We start from the raw sequence: 20702 nt of genomic DNA, 5'->3' as shown, positions 1-20702 counted from the left end.
CCTGGGGTTGATACTGAAGGTCAAAGATCAGGACCAAAGCTGGCAAGTCTTGAAGTTGATGCCTGACGGTCAAAGTCCCTGGGTCATCACATCCGTCAGTTGGAAGCCTGATCTCCACGGCTCTGAATGCCTTTGCCAGGGAAGGAGTCTGACAGGCAGCTTGTCCTCACGTTAGAAGCCTATCTGCACGTGTGAGTCGGTGGAAAAGGCTTGTTGTGCTGTTTCTGAGGTTGTTGATGCTTGAGATGTTCTGCTGAACATTGCAGACATGCTATGTTGACACCAGAATGTGTGACGACATTGTGGGCTGCTCCTAGCAACATCCATGTTTCAATGTAGTGGTGATGGATGGCTGAATAAATCAGAATCTCTGAGGTCAGGGGTACATAACCCAATAACTGTAGCTCCAGACACAGCAAACATTCTCAGATCTTTATGAAAATAACAAACTGCTTTTATTGAATAAATACCAGACACCGATGACGTATGAAATTATAGCAAGTCAAGTGTTCAGGTGGAACAAGGTATGACCCACTACACAGGTAGTACCCCTCCACTCTACCACTGATTGAGTCGTTGGCCAGGTGAAGTGTGGAAGCACTCAACACATCTCAACCTGCCATCCACTCAGGGAGGGTTTCTGAGGATGGAGGGTCCACGCAAACGCACTGACTGGCAACAGCTGATCCCTCGTCATTCTTTGGCAACAGGGAGGTTTCGCTGTTTTCTGTGTTCCAGGTATCTTTGGAAGGCAGGTTCCTCGCTCTGCTCCTCCACTTCTGCCGATGGAAGAGAAAACAATGAGATACAAACAGAGCAGAGAGCACACACTACCCAAGTCCCATATCACCTCCCCATCTACAACCTGGAGATGTGCACAGTCCAAGTCCCATTCCCTCCCCATCCACAACATGGAGATGTGCACAGTCCAAGTCCCATTCCCTCCCCATCCACAACCTGGAGATGTGCACAGTCCAAGTCCCATTCCCTCCTCATCCACAACATGGAGATGTGCACAGTCCAAGTCCCATTCCCTCCCCATCCACAACATGGAGATGTGCACAGTCCAAGTCCCATTCCCTCCGCTTCCACAACCTGGAGATGTGCACAGTCCAAGTCCCAGTCCCTCCGCATCCACAACATGGAGATGTGCACAGTCCAAGTCCCATTCCCTCCGCATCCACAACATGGAACTTTCCCTGTTTAATGGCTTTGTCTGTCATGCAGAGTCCTCACCTGCAGAGCTGAAGGATGTGCCACTTACTTTGATAATCCAGGTCATCCGTATCTGAATCAACTTCCTCATCCTCTTCATCAGCAATCCCACGGGTTAGGATCAGACCTGAGGGACCCGGATCCACCTCATGTTCCTCATCTGCTAGACATGAAAAGATAAGAAGCATGTTCAATTCCACTACACAGAGGTGAGGAGGCACATCCTCTCCAGGTAACTCATCTCCTTCCCTCCTGCACACCACTACCTCCAAACACTATTGATCAGGATGTGAAGGGAACTTTTCTGGATATTAGCGAATCTTTCTGGATGTTGAAGAATAAGATGATCCAGTGGCTACATTTCATTTGGAGTTTAAGGAGATCCAGACTGTAGCAAATTTCTATAGATGTACCCTGGAGAGCATCTGACTGGTTGCATCACCGTCTGATATGGAAGCACCAATGCACAGAATCAGAAAAAGCTGCAGAATGTTGTCAAGTCAGCCAGCTCCATCATGGGCACTAGCCTCCCAGGGCCTTCTCCATCCAGGATGTGCCCTCGTGTCATTACCACCATTAAGGAGGAGGTATAGGAGCCTGAAGACACACACTTAACATTTTAGGTACAGCTTCTTCCCCTCCACTGTCAGATTTCTGAACGGCCTACGAAGCCATGGACACCAGATCACCCTTTAGCTCTGTTTTTGTGCTACTTCATTGTTTTATATTTCTGACTGAAACTTGTAGCTTTTTTACTGCTGCTACAATACAACACATTTCACCACATACATCCATGATAGGAAACCTGATTCTGATTCAAAAAATGGCTCTAAGTTAGACTATCGGCTCTGATTTTGATAACTGGAGAACTGGTTCGAAGGTTCGAAGATTCAAACAGTTTAATCCAGCTCCTGTTCGTGTTCTGAACCCCCAAACCAGGCAGCCTCAGCTTCCAGTAGCCCTCCCACGCAGACACCCCAGAATGACCAGGGCTGGTCAGAGAGCAAGGGTGAGCAATCCCACTCACCGTTGGCAGGAATGGGGCTGGAATCCATGGCAATCTCCCCCATGTCTTTTCGCAGTTGTTCTAGTTGGTCTTCACGCTTCTTCGCCTCCTTGGCAGCCTGGGACACAAAGAGAGTAAACTGTGGGTGGGGAGGGGATAGAGGTGAGGGAGGGGTTCGTCACCTCCTTCACCTAGGTTACAAAGAGGAGATTAAACTGTGGGTGGGAGGGGATAGAGGGGAAGGAGGGGTTTTTCACCTCTTTGGCAGCCAAGAACACAAAGAAGTGGGTGATGGGGATAGGGGTGAGCGAGGGAGGATGTAGACTACAAAAGCATGGGCGGCTTAAAAGGCAGGAAGGACACTTTCCTGTATTTGCCAAGGTAGCGAATGCAAGAGCAGGGTGAGTATATTGTTGACAACAGTTAGATCACAGCGGGGGAAAGATGCAGAGATTTACTTTTTATGTCAAAGTTGAAGTGGTCTTCAATGGCACAAATACAGAATAAAGGGATATTTTGACAAGGAGTTTATTCAGAGTGAACTGAGAAGACAAATCTCAGCAAGGAGAGGTCATGGCTTTGAAAATGTGAAGAATTAGAGGGAGAGGAGAAAGAGAGAAAACTTCTCTCGAGAAGGTGGGAAAGCTGATGAGTGGAGGCAGAAACCATTCTCACTGAAGAGGCGCTATTTCAGTGATGAACCGCGAGGTGGAACTGGAATAATCCACACGCTCCATGCATTCTGTAAGAGGATGAGCTGAACGGGCCACCTCCTCCTGGGCAGCACCGCCATCGTGGTGGGTGGGTGAGTGAGGGATCTGAATGACAGGTCCAAGGGAACCAGGGAGGGGACAGCTGGGGAGAAGCCACTAATACTCTGAGCACTGTCACGCAAACATCACTCACCAGATGTTGCTGCATCTTCTCATAATGAGGTCGATAATCACTGTACGAAGACAAAAAAACTCAAATTAAATAGTGTCTGAGAGTCCTGAAATCACCAAAACTTAGTAGCCAGGTCTGAGGCGATGGGTTTGGGACAACTAGTCAAGTGTTTCTGTATTCCTGCAGCAACAAGCAGAAACATAGTGAACACAGACATCTGGAGGGAGGAAGGACCCTTCACCACCAAATATTGTGCAAGGTCTTTCAGCTCACCGTTCGTACTCAGCTGCTGCTTCCGTGACCTGCTGCAGGAATTCATGCATCCCAATGCCCTCGACTGCTGAAACCCCAACCACCTGAAAGAAACAAACCGAATTAGAGCGGCCACAGTTAAACAACCCAACACTGCCCAACGTAGACTATACACCCTCATACACAGTGCAGTCTCACTCCAGGTAAAGTCTGTCATACAGTCCATCACACACAGTACAGTCTCACTACAGGTAAATGCTGTCAAACAACCTGTCACACACGGTACAGTCTGACTCCAGGTAAATGCTGTCATACAACCCGTCACACACCGTACAGTCTCACTCCAGGTAAATGCTGTCACATATGGTACAGTCTCACTCCAGGTAAATGCTGTCACATATGTTATAGTCTCACTCCAGGTAAATGCCGTCACACACGGTATAGAAACGGAGAGAAGCTGATGGTAACTGAGAAGGTAGCTGTCGTGATTTACCCGCAGGTTACTGTAGAATTCGTCCAGGACAAGGCTCATGGAACGAGTTAGATTACTGGCATAGGTTGTCTCTTGGTTCAATGCATCTTGAAATGTTTCAAAATCTGTCATCCACTCCACAGCGAAACTGTGATCCACAATGTCAATCTAAAACAGAAGCATAAAACCATAAAATATTGGAGCAGAATTAGGCTGTTTGGCCCATCATGGCTGATTTATTGTTATAGGTGATACATCGCCCCAAAGCCAGAAGGTGTAGTCAATACGCAGGATTACAGTTGGGACACACACGGCTACTCCAGTCTCATTTCCTCAGATTTCAATTGGAGTAGGATGTTTGCAAAGGGGTGTTCAGACAGCAGGATCCTTATGTAACGGGGGTTTTTTTTCTTTTTCTTTGTTACTGTGTATGTAATCAAAATGGCGTCTTTGTTTTGTTAAAAGTAGGAATGCTGGCGCCTGTGTTAATAGTAGGAATGCTAGCGTCTTTGTTATGATAAGTGCTGGAAGCTTGTTTGGGACTGTAAACTGATTGTTGGCGGGATTTTGGGGAGTCGGGGCGATGGAGTGAGAGAGAGAGGACGGAATGCTGGAAGCTGGGCGACGGTCCCCGGCCCAAGGTGTTCGGTGATGAGAGGAGACGGAGACAGAGGAGTGTGGAGCGTCTGGTCGACCACCGTGGGGGTCCCAGGAGGCGGGTCGAGGAAGTCGGAGGGGATCGAATGGTGGCCATGAGACTTCAGTAATTGAGCTCCAACGATTGTGCACGAAGTGGTTTGGACTTTGATAAGTTTGGCGCTTTTTCTTTTTTTTCTCTTATTCATATATACTGTATCATTAGTAATCGCTTAGTTATAGTAATCTTTATAAATTGTACTCATTTAATCGCATAAGGTGTACTGTTTTTGGGCGAGGCGGGGACATCACACAGCATCCACACCAGCTGATTACCCAGTTTGGCGGGGCCGAAGACTGCTCCCCCTAGACTAGAACGAGTTTGAGCGATGCCTGAGGCGACCCAGGGGTTACATTGCGGGGGTGTTCGTCCGGGATTGATTTCTGTGGAAGCTGTGTGATCGCCCTCTTTAAATTGTGTCTGCGGCGAAGAGCTGGTGTGCCTTTGTGGGTGTGCGATTGCCGGTTGTCTCTGCATGTGTGTTGGGTGGGGTGGCTGCTGTTGGTAGCCCGGAGGTCGTTGTTCGAGTTCTGACTAGCGCTGACGAAATGGTGGTGGTACCATGGGTTGTCCGTACTGTTTGGAGAGTGAGGAGTGACAGGTTGGGATGTTTCAGCTATGGTGGGCTCCGCCCGGTTGTTGGAATAATATCCAGCCCTAAAGGGGCGGAGATGTGGGCGGAGCAGACCTCTCAGTTGTTGGGTGAGTGGCAGTGCTTGGCTGAGGGAAAGCGACAGGGATTGGTTGAAAGTTTGAGTAGGCGGGCTGGTAGCGTTGTTAGAACTGTCGGGCGCAATTACCTCGAAGTGACAGCTGCCAGTTCTGGGAAAGTGTGGGAAAATGCGTGTGGTTCGACTGGAAGTCAAATGCCGCAGCTGGGGGGCTTATCATATCCGTGGCAGGAGATTGGTGGGAAGTTTTTAGGGTATCCCTTTTGGTTAGGAGGGCAGATAAATTGCTTGTGGAGACAGGGGGATCTGTCAAGGGGATCAGTTGTTCCGTTGACCCGAGAGGTGTCGGGAAACTTAGAGGAGGCCCAGTGGAGGAACGGCTTGGGGTCTCTGGGGGAGCACGTTCCCAGCAATGTACCAAGGAACTCCCGCAAGGAACAGACCCTATTCCTGAAGGCTTAGAGGGACCACGCGCACAGGTGTTGTTACGGATGGATAGAGGTCAAGTTAAAGCCATCCTCGGCACCAGGGCACCGGTTAAGTTGCTGTACAGTTTGTTTTATAACCGTTTTTGGAAGCCTTTACCTTTGATGACATTGACGGCACTGGAGATTTGGGGTACCAGTGCCGGTGATTATAAAGACGACGGTTGTTGGTCAGTGAAAATGGAGTTCTTAGAGGCAAATGTGGAGGTGACTGAGGTTCGTGAATCGTTAATGCTGATGTGTCCGGACACTGTTGAGACGGGCAGCGTTTCGGTTATGGAAAGAACCAATATCCTGTTGGTGCGCTTGGGGGCCTGCCCGGAGGAGGCGGGTGAGAGCTGTTTGGAGGCATTATCGATGCACCCAGAGTTTCGAGCTGCTTGTGCGGACGTGTGTAGCAGCATTGGGCCGATACCGAATTCAAACAAGAGCCGGTGGTGGTATGGCCTGGAGGAGTATCTGAGGGTGAGACCCTCTTAGCTGCGAAATACCACCAGGGAGGGGAGTTGACTGCTGAAGACACCTCGGTGGAGGCAGAGGTTGCGGCGACTGGCCCCTACAGCCGTGGCAGACGTAGGCAGCGTGTGTGTGGATTATATTGGGCCGTAGAGGCGATGGCCTATCTGAGTGGTGCGAAGAGGTTTAAGGTGCTGGATCTGAGGAGTGGATGTTGCCAGATCCCGATGAGTGAGGCCGCCAAGGAGAAGACGGCGGTTAAAAGTTTCCTAGGAGTCTTTCCGGTCCGAAAAGATACCACAGGGTATCTCCGGAGCCCTTGCAACCTTCCTGCAGGGCATGTGGAAGACCATGGGGTGTGGAGGCGTTTGGAATTTTGACGTATGTGGATGATCTCCTGGTATTTGGATTTGCCTCAGGAGAATATGAAGTGAGGTCGTTGCAGGAGCGGCTGAGAACTACAGAGTTAAAGTGTGTTCTGGACACGTGCCAGAGCTGGCGAAGATCGCAGCTCATGAGTGTCTGTCTCTACGGAATCAAGTTTGAAATGAAGACTGAGAGACCGGAGAGAGTGATCTGGAACCATTTGAAAGACTTACAAGTTGGAGAGAACGAAGAAAGTTGTTTGACTGAGGGCCACAGCAAACTGAGAGCCTGGAGAAGGGAGTTTGCGGAGGTGAAGAAATTGCGGACAAATCTTGGAAGGGGGAAGGGTAGCTTGAAGGGAACCTGAAGATGACCATCGACAGTTCAAATGAAGTGCAACACCTGAAGGTTGATTTGGAAGAAGTCATGAGGAGAAAAAAGAAGCTGGAGAGAAGTGCAGTGAATACTGAACTGGAGGGTGACCAATCTTTAACTGCTGCTTTTCAGGTCGGGGTGGAAGAAGCTGTTGGAGTAACTGCATTCCAGATTGAGATGGCCGGGATGCAGGAGTCAGAACTGCTGAGCCAGGGGCCAGAGAAGATGATAATCTCAATTGCAGGAGGCTGAAGAGACTGCAGGAGCAGTGCAGGCCACGCGTTTCCGTTTGGAGAAGATCAAACAGCAGCTACTGATCAAAGAAATGAGGAAGAATACGGATTCAAAGGCTGATGTGCTGGATGTGTGGTACATGCTGCCTTTTGCTGACTTTCCCTCGATTGAGGAAGAGACCTTTGGCCCTTCTTCCACTGAGTCAGGTGTAGTGGGGAGGGTTAGCTGTGTGCAGTGTGGGGCATGAGTGAGAGGTTGAAAGAGGAGTTGGTAGTGGACCCAAGGTATCCTCAGCTGTGTCCTAGCCTAAGGGTTTAGGTGAAGGGGGTACGGAGGTCTCAGAAGGGTTAGGGAACGCCCAGATAGTTGGCCTATATAGCGCCTAAGGAACAGGGCGTGAGGTTTACTGTGTGGGGAGGAGATGTCACTGCTTGTGCTTGGGTTACGGTGTGTTGGCAGGAAAGGTGACGAGTTATCTAATAGTCATGAGGACATGACTTTTATTTGGTGGGGGGAGAGTGTAACGGGGTTTTTTTTTCTTTTTCTTTGTTACTGTGTATGTAATCAAAATGGCGTCTTTGTTTTGTTAAAAGTAGGAATGCTGGCGCCTGTGTTAATAGTAGGAATGCTAGCGTCTTTGTTATGATAAGTGCTGGAAGCTTGTTTGGGACTGTAAACTGATTGTTGGCGGGATTTTGGGGAGTCGGGGCGATGGAGTGAGAGAGAGAGGATGGAATGCTGGAAGCTGGGCGACGGTCCCCGGCCCAAGGTGTTCGGTGATGAGAGGAGACGGAGACAGAGGAGTGTGGAGCGTCTGGTCGACCACCGTGGGGGTCCCAGGAGGCGGGTCGAGGAAGTCGGAGGGGATCGAATGGTGGCCATGAGACTTCAGTAATTGAGCTCCAACGATTGTGCACGAAGTGGTTTGGACTTTGATAAGTTTGGCGCCTTTTCTTTTTTTTCTCTTATTCATATATACTGTATCGTTAGTAATCGCTTAGTTATAGTAATCTTTATAAATTGTACTCATTTAATCGCATAAGGTGTACTGTCTGAGTTTTTGGGCGAGGCGGGGACATCACACAGCATCCACACCAGCTGATTACCCAGTTTGGCGGGGCCGAAGGCTGCTGCCCCTAGACGAGAACGAGCTGAGCGATGCCTGAGGCGACCCAGGGGTTACACTTAAAATTACAAGAGTTCAAGATCTGTGTGTTCCTCTTTGAGTGAAGGGCAGAGATAAGGTAGGGAACCCTGGATTACATTAGATATTACGTCGTTGGCCAGGAAAACGGTTTGGGTCAGGCACAGACAGCTGGGATTGTGAATCCCCAGAGGGGTATACTGGATACTGGACTATACATAAGAAAGAAATCTGGAACAAGAATGTTAGATTTGTCAAAGATTCAGAGGTACAGATAGAATGGACAGCCAGCACTTTCCACAGGACAATAGCCAACACCAGAGGACATCCATTTAAGGTAAGTGCAGAAAAATTTAGGGGAGATACCAGAGTGATGGGTGTCTGGAATACACTGCCAGAGGGGATGGTAGAGGCTGACACAATCGGGACATTTAAGACTCTTAGATAGGCAAAGGATGCAAGAAAAATGGAGGGTTATGGGCTGTGTAGGAGGGAAGGGTTAGATTAATCATGGAGTCAATTTAAAAAGGTCAGCATAACATTGTGGGCTGAAGGGCCTGTACTGTTTTACGTTCTGTGTTAGTGGGTATGTCTTGCGGGAAGTTCACATTAAAGTAGAGGTGCTGTACATCTTAAAACATATGGACCAAATAATCTCTGCCTGAAATATACTCAATGACTTGGTCCCCACAGTTGCCTGTAACAATGAATTCCACGGATTCATGACCCTCTGGCCACAGGTCACTCAGCACCCTACCTGGCCATTCGAGGGGCCCAAGAATGAAGTTCAGCAAGCCAATCGAGGGGTGTGAGGATTCACCCTAGCCTGGTCAATCGAGGGGCTCAAAGATTCACCCCAGCCTGGCCAATCGAGGGGTGTGGGGATTCACCACTGCCTGGCCAATCGAGGGGCACGAGGATTCACCCCAGCCCGGCCAATCAAGGGGCACGAGGATTCACCCTGACCGCTACCATGGCTTTGTGGGAACAGTGCGAAGCACCAGTGGCAGAAGGCTCACTGCGGGAGTGCAACAGAGAATTAATGTGGGGGCATTTTGAAGCTGAGGGGTACTGATGGACTGAGCAGGGGTCAGGTTTCCTTCCCAGTAGCTCCAGGTTGTTCTGTAAGCTTTAGCTAACTGACTATACCAGTGAGCAAACCAATCCTTACACTCTTCTCTCATAACTGTTCTTCCTCACGCTAATCCAGTTTATCGTTTCACTACTCTCTCTGCACATCCCACCGAGCCCAACTCTCACAATGCAGGTGGTCAGAGATACAGCACAGAAGTTGCTTCAAGATGGCGGCGTGACGCAGTTTGCAGCGGCCTCTCCAGAGTTGATATTTGTTATTTGTTAAGCGGGGAGCCATGCACAATCCTAATCTGATGAAAAACAGACGTGGGAGCACAGAGGATCATCTGGAAATCTCCAGGAAGGCCTTCTTCGTTGCTGCTGCTGTTGAGGTCCGGGTCTCTGCTGGGAAGAACAGGCCCCCAGTCCTCGGGGTTGTGTTGCTGGTGGCTGGTGGCAGGGGCGTCGCAGTGCGCTCAGCAGAGGATGGTGCTCAGAGAGGCTGCGCCGGAGGGGATGGTCGGAGGCTCGGAGGTTCAACGGACTCGGAGTCCACTGCAGTCGGAGCGCTTTCACTGTGTGCTGCGTCTGCAAGGCTGAGTCCGGCGGCACCATGGAAGTCCATAGCGGGGGCATTCCCTTCTACCGCCTGAGTGGGATGATGAGTCTGAAACTGTGTGGTGGTTTATTTCGAACTAATAGTCTTTTAACATCTTTGGACTATTTTTACTGTGCCCATGGTCTGTTTTTATCAATTATGGTATTGTTTGCACTGTTGTAACTATATGTTAACTATAACTATATGTAACTATGTGGTTTCGTGTAGATCTTGTAGCTTTAGTTTTTGGTTTGTTGGATGGTAGAGTTGGTCTTCTGACTTGGTGTGTCTGGGTAGTCTTGTTTTGTCTGTTGGATTTGGAACTCCTTTCCGGGGAACACACTAAGATGGTAGCGTGATACTAATACAAAGCAGCCTCTCCAGACTCTGGATTTGGGGATTGACAAACGTTTTATGGATTTTCTGGTGTAGTCTGTTTTGTCATGTGCTTTGTGATATCACTCTGGAGGAACGTTGTTACATTTTTTAACCGCATTGCAGTTGTGGTTTCTACATGACAATAAACTGAAATACAGTTCATTTCAATTCAATACACCCTTCTGGCCCTTCAAACTATACCGCCCACAATCCCTGATCTAACCCTCACCTAATCACGAGACAATCTGCAATAACCAATTAACCTACCCAGTATGGCTTTGGATCATAGAAGGAAACCAGAGGACCCAGAGAAAACACACACATTCCATGAGGAGGACCATGAGACATAGGAACAGAATTAGGCCATTCAGCCCATCAAGTCTGCTCTGTCATTCCATCATGGCTGATCCCAGATCCCATTCAACCCCATACACCTGCCTTCTTGTCATATCCTTTGAAGCCCTCTCACAAATCAGGGAGCGATCAACTTCCGGTTTAAATAAACCCATAGACTGGGCCTCCACAGAGTCACTGCTCTCTGGCTAAAAAAATAATCCTCCTTACCTCTGTTCTAAAAGGTTATCGCTCAAATTTGAGGCTGTGCTTTCCAGTTCTGGATAATCCCACCAAAAGAAACATCCTCTTTATCTCATCCTTTCAACATTCAGTAGGTTTCAATGAGATCATAGAACATAGAAATTTACAGCATATTCCAGGCCCTTCGGCCCACAATGATGTGTTGACCATGTAACCTACTCTAGAAACTGCCTAGAATTTCCCCAGTGCATAGCCCTCTATTTTTCTAAGCTCCACGTACCTATCTAAGAGTCACTTAAAAGACCCTATTGCATTCGCTTCCACCACCACCGTCAGCAGTGCATTCCACGCACCAACCACTCTCTGTGAAAAACACACCCCTGACATCCCCTCGGTACCCATTTCCAAGCACCTTAAAACTGTGCCCCCTCGGGTTAGCCTGGGAAACAGCCTCTGGAGTGAGGTTAAATTCTGCAACCTCTCTCAGGAATCTAGGATGTAGTCCATCTGGCCCCATGTGACTTATCTCCCTAAGACCTTAGAGTTCGCCAAGCACTTTTTTCCTTTGTAATAGCAATGACACTCACAAACCACTGGCTTGCTGCAAGGGTCTTCCATGGTGAAGACAGATGCAAAGTACTCATTAAGTTAATCTGCCATTTCTTTGTTCCCCATTACTACCTCACCAGCATCATTTTCCACTGGTCCAATATCGACTCTCACCTCCCTTTTACTTTTTACACAACTGAAAAAACTATGGCATCCCTCTTTATATTATTGGCTAGTCTGCCCTCATATTTCATCCTTTCCCTTCTTTTAACTTTCTTTCATTGCCTTCTGTTGGATTTTAAAAGCTTTCCAACCATCCAACTTCCCACTCACTTTTGCTACTTTATACTCCCTTTCCTTGGCTTTTATGCAGTCCTTAACTTCCTTTGTCAGCCACAGTTGCCTCTCCCTGCCATTTGAGAACTTCTTCCTCTGTGCGACATATCTATTCTGCACCTTGTGAACAATTCCCAGAAACTTCAGCCACCTCTGTTCTACCGTCATCTCCGGCAGTATTCTCCTCCAATCAACTCCATCTGCCTGTGTAATTCCCTTTATTCCATTGTAATACTGATACATGTGACTTACACTTCTCCCTCTCAAACCGCAGTATGAATTATGTTCACTGCCTCCTAAGGGTTCCTTTACATTAAACTTCCCAGTAAGATCTGGGTTATTACACAACACCCAATCTCGGATAGCCTTTTTCCGAGCAAGCTCAAGCACAAGCTGCTCTAAAAAGCCACCTCGTAGGTATTCAACAAATTCCCTGTCTTGCTATCTGACACCAACCTGATTTTCCCAATGCTTTTGCATCTTGAACTCCCCCATTACAATTGTGTCATTACCCTTATTACATGCCTTTTCCAGCTCCCTTTGCAATCTCAACCCCTCATCTAGGCTACTATTTGGAGGTCTTTATATGATTCCCATAATGGTTTTTTTTACCCTTGCAATTTCTTAATTCCACCCACAATGATTCAACATTCTCTAACCCTATGTTACCTCTTTCTAAAGATGCAATTCCATCTCTTACCAACAGAGCCACACCACTGCCTATACCTTCCCGCCTGTCCTTTTAACACAAAGTATATCATAGAACACAGAAATTTCCAGCACATTACAGGCCCTTTGGCCCACAATGTTGTGCCAACCATGTAACCTACACCAGAAACTGCCCAGAATTTCCCTACTGCATAGCCCTTGATGTTTCTAAGCTCCATGTATTTAACTAAGAAGCTCTTAAAAGACCCTATTCCATCCACTTCCACCACCGCCACTGGCGATGCATTCCACGCACCCACCACTCTCTGTGGTCCCCTTGGTACCTATTTCCAAGCACCTTCTAAACTATGCCCCCTTATGTTAGCCATTTCGGCCCTGGGGAAAAAGTCTCTGGCTATCCACACGATCAATGTCCGTCATCATCTTATACACCTCTGTCAGGTCACCTCTCATCCTCTGTCGCTCCAAGCAGAAAAGGCCAAGAACACTCAACCTAATCTCATAAAGTATGCCCTCCAACCCAGGCAACATCCTTGTAAATCTCCTCTGCACTCTCTCTATAGATTGCACATCCTTCCTGTAGTGAGGTGACCAGAACTGAACACAGTACTCCATGAGGATCTGACCAAGGTCTTATGTAGCTGTAACATTACCTCACAGTTGATGAATGCTAACACACCATACGCATTCTTAACAATATCAACATGCACAGCAGCTTTGAGTGTCCCATCGACAAGGAACCCAAGATCTCCCAGATTCTCCACACTGCCAAGAATCTTACATTTATATTATATCATCTTCAAATTGGACCTATCAAAGTAAACCACCTCACATTTAGACCATAAGACACAGGAGCAGAATTAGGCTATCTGGCCCATCGAGTCTGCTCCGCCATTCAATCATGGCTGATTCTTTTTTATTCTCTTCCTCAATACCAGTTCCCAGCCTTCTCCCCGTAACCTTTGATGCCATTTCCAATCAAGAACCAATCGATCTCTGCCTTAATTACACCCCCTCAATCTCTGCCTTAAATACACCAAACGACCTGGACTCCACAGCTGCATGTGGCAACAAATTCCACAGAATCATCATCTAAAGAAATTTCTCTACATCTCTGTAAAAATTTAAGCCAAATAGAAAGTTACACACTCAACACAGTGTCAACGGCAATGACTTAAAATGGCGGACAGAGTTGTGATCCGACTTAAAATGGCGGACGATGTTCTCCTTCCTCGGTTCTTAAGTCGGACGTTCGTAACTCAGGGGCTGCCTGTACTCAAGGTGAGGCTTCACCAGTGCTTTATAAAGCCTCAGCATCACATTCCTGCTCTTGTATTCAAGACCTCTTGAAATGAATGCTAACACAGCATTTGCCTTCCTCATCACTGACTCAACTTGCAAGTTAACCTTCAGGGTGCTCTGTACAAGGACTCCCAAGACCCTTTGCATCTTAGATTTTTGGATTTTTCTCCCTTTTAGAAAATAGTCCACACATTTACTTCAAATACCAAAGTGCATGACCATGCATTTTCAAACATTATATTTCATTAGCCACTTTCCTGCTCATTCTCCTAAACTGTTTTAGAACTTCTGCATCCTACCTCAACACTACCTGCCCCCCCACCAATCTTCGTATCATCTGCAAACTTGGCAACAAACCCATCTAATCTATTACCTATATCATTTATATACAGCATAAAAAGAAGTGGTCCCTACACCGACCCCTGTGGAACACCACTAGTCACTGACAGCCAACCAGAAAAGGATCCTTTTATTCCCACTTGCTGCCTCCTACCAATCAGCCAATGCCCTAACCATGTGAGTATCTTTCCTGTAATACCATGGGATCTTAACTTGGTAAGCAGCCTTATGTGTGGTACCTTGTCAAAGGCCTTCTGAAAGTCCAAACATACAACATCCACTGCATCTCCTTTATCTATCCTACTTGTAATCTCCTCAAAGAATTCCAGCGGGTTTGTCAGGCAGGGTTTTCCCTGAAGGAAACCATGCTGACTTTGTACTATCTTATCCTGTGTCACCAAGTAATCCATCACCTCATCCTTAACAATTGACTCCAACATCTTCCCAACCACTGAGGTCAGGCTAACTGGTCTATAATTTCCTTTCTGCTGCCTCCTTTCTTTCTTAAAGAGTGGAGTGACATTTGCAATTGTCCAGTCTTCTGGCACCATGTCAGAGTCCGATAATTTTTGAAAAATCATTTCTAATGCAACCACAATCGCTAACGCTACCTAGGGTGCAGATTCTCTTGTCCGGGTGACTTATATATCATTGCTGCCTTTGCCACATGACAGTGAGATCCCCCGCATTCTTCTGAATTCCAGTGAGTACAGGTCCAAAGCTGCCAAATGCTCCTCATATGTTAACACCTTCATTCGTGGTTTCATCCTCGTGAACCTCCTCTGGATTCTCTCCAATGACAGCACAATCTTTCTGAGAAATGGGGCACTAAACTGCTGACAATACTCCAAGTGTGGCCTGACTAGAGTCTTATAAAGCATCAGCATTATCTCCTTGCTTTTATATTGTATTCCCCTTGAAATAAATGCCAACATTGCATTTGCCTTCTTTATCACAGAATGAACCTGTAAATTAACCTTCCAGGAGTCTTGCATTCACTTTTGCTACTTGATATGGCCTTTACATCCATCATCTACTTGCAAACCTGCTGGCTCATCCTCAGCTCTGTCATACTGGTTCCCAACCCCCTGCCATTTTAGTTTAAACCACTCCCATCAACTCCAGTAAATATGCCTGCAAGAATATTGGTCCTCCTTGGACTCAGTTGAAACCTATCCCTTTTGTACAGGCACATCTGCCCCAGAAGAGGTCCCACTTGTCCAGAAATCTGAACCCCTGCCCCCTGCTCCAATTCTTCAGCCACACATTTATCCAACACCTCATTCTGTTCCCATCCTCACCGTCGTGTGGGATAGGCAGCAATCTCAAGATTACTACCCTTGAGGTCCTGCTTCTCAGCTTCCTTCCTAACTCCCTGTATTGTTTTCAGGACCTCCTCTCATTTCTCACCCATGTCATTGGTACCAATATGTACCACTTTTCAGGATATCATGGACGCGTTCAGAAACATCATGGACCCTGGCACCTGGGAGGCAAACTACCATCAGTGCCTCTTCTCGTGTCCACAGAATCGCCTATCTGTCCCCGACTAGAGTCCTCTATAACTGCTGCCATCCTCTTCCGTTCCCTACCCTTCTGAGCCACAGGGCCAGAGGCATGGCCACTGTTGCTTCCCCTGGGTAGGTCCCCCCACACCCCCCCAACAATACTCAAAATGGAGTACTTATTGTTAAGGGGTACGGCCACAGGGGTGGTCTCCACTACCTGACGCTTTCCCTTCCCTCTCCTGTGGCCTTGAGGAAACTACCTCCCTGTAGCTCCTTTCCATCACCTCTTCACTTTCCCTAACGAGCCGAAGATCATCGAGCTGCAGATCACTAACACAGTCTCTAAGGAGCTGCATCTCGATGGACCTGGTGCAGATGTGATCATCTCCCTGAAATCCCACAGGTGACAGCCAGAACAGAACACTGGCCCTGAAGACATATCTGCTATTCTCTCAAGTTAAATGAGCTAAAAGAAATAAGAAATAAGGAATGAATTTACCTTGCCTCCAGCATACAGACTCCTTTCAGAAGGCACTGGAAATGAACTTGGCACTCTGACACCCGGAGCTGTAACAGCACTGCACTACCCACTACACCACTGTGGCATGCTCTTTGGGCACAATTTTAAACTTACATGCAATAATCTTCAAATTAAATTAATAAACAGAACAAAATCTGTGAGCGACATTGGAAAACACTGAATAAAAATGCTTTTATCAGGTAGGCCTTTGTGAATTATTTTGTTATACTGATTGAGTGGAAAATCATTATATGCATACCTTTCCATCATATAGCTTATCCTTCTGGAATGTAACTGTCCACATCACAAGCAAGAAAGCTGATTAATGCCTCTACTTCCTCAGGAGGCTAAAGAAGTTTGGCATATTCCCTGGTGACCCTCATCAATTTTTCTCAATGCATAGAAAGTATCCTATCCAGATGTATCAAGGTTTGGCACGGTAAATGCTCTGCCCATGACTGCAAGAAACAGCAGAAGAGTTGCGAACAGAGCTCAGCACATCATGGAAACCAGCCTTCCCCCTCCATTGCCTCCACTTCTCACCAGCTCAGTAAAAAACCCACCCACCCAGACATTTTCTCTTCTCCCTTCTTTCAAAAAGCCTGAAAGCATGTACCACCAGGCTCAAAGACAGCTTCTATCCCACTATTGAACAGACTTCTTGCATAAGATGGACTCGTGACCTCACAACATACCACCTTGCACTTTATTGTCTACCTGCACGGCACTTTCTCTGTAGTTGTTACACTGTACTTTGCATTGTTATTGTTTGACCCTACTCAATGCACTGTGTAATTAACTGAACAGTATGCAAAGCAAATTCTTCACTGTATCTCGCTGACAATAATAAACCGATTCCAATACCATCAGAAACAAAATTACCCCGACGCACTTCAACAGAGTATTATCAAAGAGCATCCTGAGCAGCTGCATCAACTGCCTGGTTCGGAAATTGCACCATCTCGGATCGCAAGACCCTGTAGCGGATAATGAGGTCAGCTGAGAAGATCATCGGGGTCTCTTTTCCTGCCATCACGGACATTTACACTACACGTTGCATCCGCAAAGGAAACAGCATTATGAAGGACCCCATGCACCCCTCATACAATCTCTTCTCCCTCCTGCCGTCTGGGAAAAGGTTCCGAAGCATTCCAGCTCTCACCACCAGACTGTGTAACAGTTTCTCTCCCAAGCTGGACTGACACCTTGCCCTACTGTCCTGTTTATTATTTATTGTAATGCCTGCACTGTTTTTGTGCACTTTATGCAGTCCTGTGTAGGTCTGTAATCTAGTGTAGCTTTTGCTGTGTTGTTTTTTCATTATTACGCAGTTCAGTCTAGTTTTTTGTACTGTGTCATGTAGCACCATGGTCCTGAAAAACATTGTCTCATTTTTACTATGTACTGTACCAGCAGTTATGGTCAAAATGACAATAAAAGTTGACTTGACTTGAACAAGTCACATAGAGACAAGGCAAGAGCTTTGTTAATAGTGGCTTTAAGGATCAGTTAGAAGTAAGAAAAATAGAAATAAAGGTGGAGCCACTTAAGTTAAGGGTAATCAATGACCAAACTGGGAAAGGACAGATGAGAAAGTTGAAGGACGAGAGAAGATAGAACATGGTGTCATATGACTTTTAAACCAAAAGGTCATCATTACTCAAGGGCCATCAGTTAGTGGTGACAAGGAAAGAGGTCTGTGAGAGTTCGGACTTGTACATGAGCACTGTTTACAGAGGTGGGCAGAAGCAGAGAACTATGCAGAACTGAGACAACAGGCGTCACTGTGGTCTCACACTCGTCCTGACACTGCCATTGGTGATCAAGGAACATACTACAGCAACCGAAGATTCAACTTTTGTCCTCCCACAGCTAGTTGGGAGAACGTTATGCTCATTGGAGAAGCAGCCAGTGTTGCAGGTGATGATAGGAAGGAGACAGCAGCGGTGGGTGGGTGGGTGGGGGGGGGTGTTGCAGCAATGGCATTTGAGGTGACAGTGGGGACATACGATAGGCGTCAAACACCCTTTAAAGGTGATGGCACTGCCTCTTTCTAACACCATGTGACCTTGTACAAGTTGGCTAGTGGAAAACAACTGAGAGCTGAGAATATCAAGCTCTTTGCCCGTGGATTGTGGCAGCTGAGGCACCACAGCAAAGGTCCCAGTATTGACCATAGGACAATGAAGCAAATTCAAACATTTGGCCCATTCTGTCTGCATTCCGTCATGGCTGATTTATTATTCCTCTCAACATTATTCTCCTGCCTTCTCCTCATAACCTTTGACACCTTTACCAAACAGGAACCTATCAACCTCTGTTTAAATATACCCAGTGACTTGCCCTCCACAGCCGCCTGTGGCAATGAATTCCACAGATTCACCACCCTCTAGCTAAAGAAATTCCTCCTCATCTCTGTTCTAAAAGGATGTCTCTCTATTCTGGGCCTGTGTCCTCTTGTCTTGGGCTTCCCCTACCACAGGAAGCACCCTATCTGTGTAGGTCTTTCAATAGGTTTCAATGAGATTGTTCCTCATTCTTAGATAGGTGTAGCAGAGTCAGATTTAGATTTATTGTTCATATTTCATTTGCCTGAGAATGGAAGGACAAACAGGTCCAAGGCTTTCCTCAACCTAGGTTGAATACTCACCTTATTCATGACGACAATGAACGGCAGTCTGGTTTTGTAGAGGATACTGGAGAAAAGAAAATGCTGTTACTTGCTCAGCAGATACAGAGACCCCTTTATCAATAGTAATGACACTTTCCTGTGTTTAGTCCACATCCTTCTGCTCCTATCCCCATCCATGCACCTGTCCAGTTTTTATTTAGTTTCTATTTTTTTTTTGTTTACACACCAGTGGTTCCTGCCAACACCTCTTTCTTTGGCTGCCTTCTGTATCAAATAACTTGCCTTATATCTCCTTTGAACTTTATCCCTGTCATCTATGTCCCTGAGTTTTGGCCTCTCCTGCCTTTAGAAAAAGCTTGACTATCTACCTTCACAGCTGACGTTTCAGGCTGACACCCTTCCATGGTAAGGGCCTTGACCCAAAACGTCAACAGCTTATTTATTTCCATAGATACTGCCTGACCTGCTGAGTTCCTCCAGCATCGTGTCTGTCTGTCTGCATTTCCAGCATCTGCAGAATCTCTAGTGTTTATGACTATCTACCTTCATTATTCTACAAACTTCTCTAAGCACCTCTCGACCTCCAGCATTCCAGTGAGAACAATCCCAGTTTATCCGGTCTCTCCTTGTAACTAAAGCCCTCCCATTCTAAGCAATATCTTGGTGAATCAATTTCAGATTGAGATGTAACTAATACTGTACATTGACACCTGTAGTAAAATGAGGAAGTTTCTTCCCCCAGGGTTCTGAACTCCCGACCGCATTGCATTCGAAGTGTCACTGGTTAATCTGCTCCGTACCTTACAATATTCAAAATGAATGCACCTTAGTTTGTTATATATGTGTGAGTCATTGGTAGGTTTCATCCTTACCTTCATAAGTTAATGTGGGTTACCTGTTTTACACCCTGGTTGGAAGAAACATTGTCTCCTTTCTATATATGTTATATGGTTATATGTATTATATACATGTATACAGTTAAGTAACGATAAACTTGACTTAACTTGAAATGTGTCATTTACGTGAAAAACAATATGCCCACCAAGGATAGAGTCCCCCTTGTCCTCACCTGCCAACCCACCAGTATCCGTGTCCAGCACGTAATTCTCAGTAACTTCTGCCATCTCTAGCAGGATCCTTGCAAGCCAAACAAGTACCATACCTGCCCCTACACCTCCTCCCTCACTACCACGCTGGGCCCTAAACAGTCCTTCCAGGTGAGGAAACACTTCACCCATGAGTCTGTAGAGGTCACCTAATGTATCCGGTGCTCCAGGTGTGGTCTCACGCTTATCGGTGAGACCTGATGTAGATTGGGAGACCACTTTGCCGAGCACCTACCCTCTATCTGCCAGAAAAAACGGGATCTCCTGATGGCCACCTATTTTAATTCCACTTCCCATTCCCATATGTCAATCCATGGCCTCCTCCACTGCCGTGATGAGGCCACACTCAGGCTGGAGGAACAACACCTTATATTTCATCTAGGTAGCCTCCAACCCGATGGCACGAGCATCCATTTTTCAAACCTCCAGTAATGCCACCCTTCACCATTCCCCATTCCCATTTTCCTCTCACCATATCTCCTTACCTGCCTATTATCTCCCTCCCTCTACTGCTCCTCCCCTTTCCTTTCTTCCATGGCCTACTGTCCTCTCCGGTCAGATTCCCCCCCTGCTCCAGCCCTGTTTCTCGTTAACTAATCAACTTCCCAGCTCTTTACCTCACCCCTCCCTCCCGGTTTCACCCATCACCTTGTGGTTCTTCCTCCCCTCCCCCAGCTTTCTTAATGACTCATCTATGTCTTCAGTCCTGCTGAAGGGTCTCGGCCCAAGACAGTCAGCAATGCTACAAGACTGGTTTGGTGTTAGGACTCACAGGATGGCGGAGCAGGGTTGCTTTGAACTAGTGATGTGTCACAGTAATTGCTGCTGGTCCTTCATGGACACTAGCTTCTCCACCATCGATAATATCTTGGAAAAGCGGTGCCTCAAAAAGGTGT

The 20702-nt window shown here is 46.9% G+C and overlaps 1 protein-coding gene across 3 annotated transcripts in view; it reads right to left on the bottom strand.

Moving 5' to 3' along the window:
• Positions 1 to 432: 432 nt before the first annotated feature.
• gpn1 (GPN-loop GTPase 1) overlaps positions 433 to 20702 on the bottom strand; it is a 137553-nt gene continuing 117283 nt past the window's right edge. For 2 of the 3 annotated variants that reach the window (XM_073050347.1, XM_073050345.1), the window contains 7 exons: positions 18719 to 18764; positions 3852 to 3998; positions 3380 to 3462; positions 3128 to 3167; positions 2243 to 2339; positions 1265 to 1378; positions 433 to 779 (listed from right to left, as the gene is read on the bottom strand). In XM_073050347.1, the coding sequence (XP_072906448.1) occupies positions 694 to 779; positions 1265 to 1378; positions 2243 to 2339; positions 3128 to 3167; positions 3380 to 3462; positions 3852 to 3998; positions 18719 to 18764 (613 nt within the window). In that variant the 3' untranslated portion in view covers positions 433 to 693. The remainder of the gene's footprint in view (positions 780 to 1264; positions 1379 to 2242; positions 2340 to 3127; positions 3168 to 3379; positions 3463 to 3851; positions 3999 to 18718; positions 18765 to 20702) is intronic. The other variant, XM_073050346.1, reaches the window with a different exon arrangement.

This window comes from Hemitrygon akajei, chromosome 7 (genome assembly GCF_048418815.1).
Source record: "Hemitrygon akajei chromosome 7, sHemAka1.3, whole genome shotgun sequence".
NCBI lineage: Eukaryota > Metazoa > Chordata > Chondrichthyes > Myliobatiformes > Dasyatidae > Hemitrygon > Hemitrygon akajei.
Note: the sequence above shows the minus strand (reverse complement) of the source record. Positions and strands in the feature narration are given on the sequence as shown.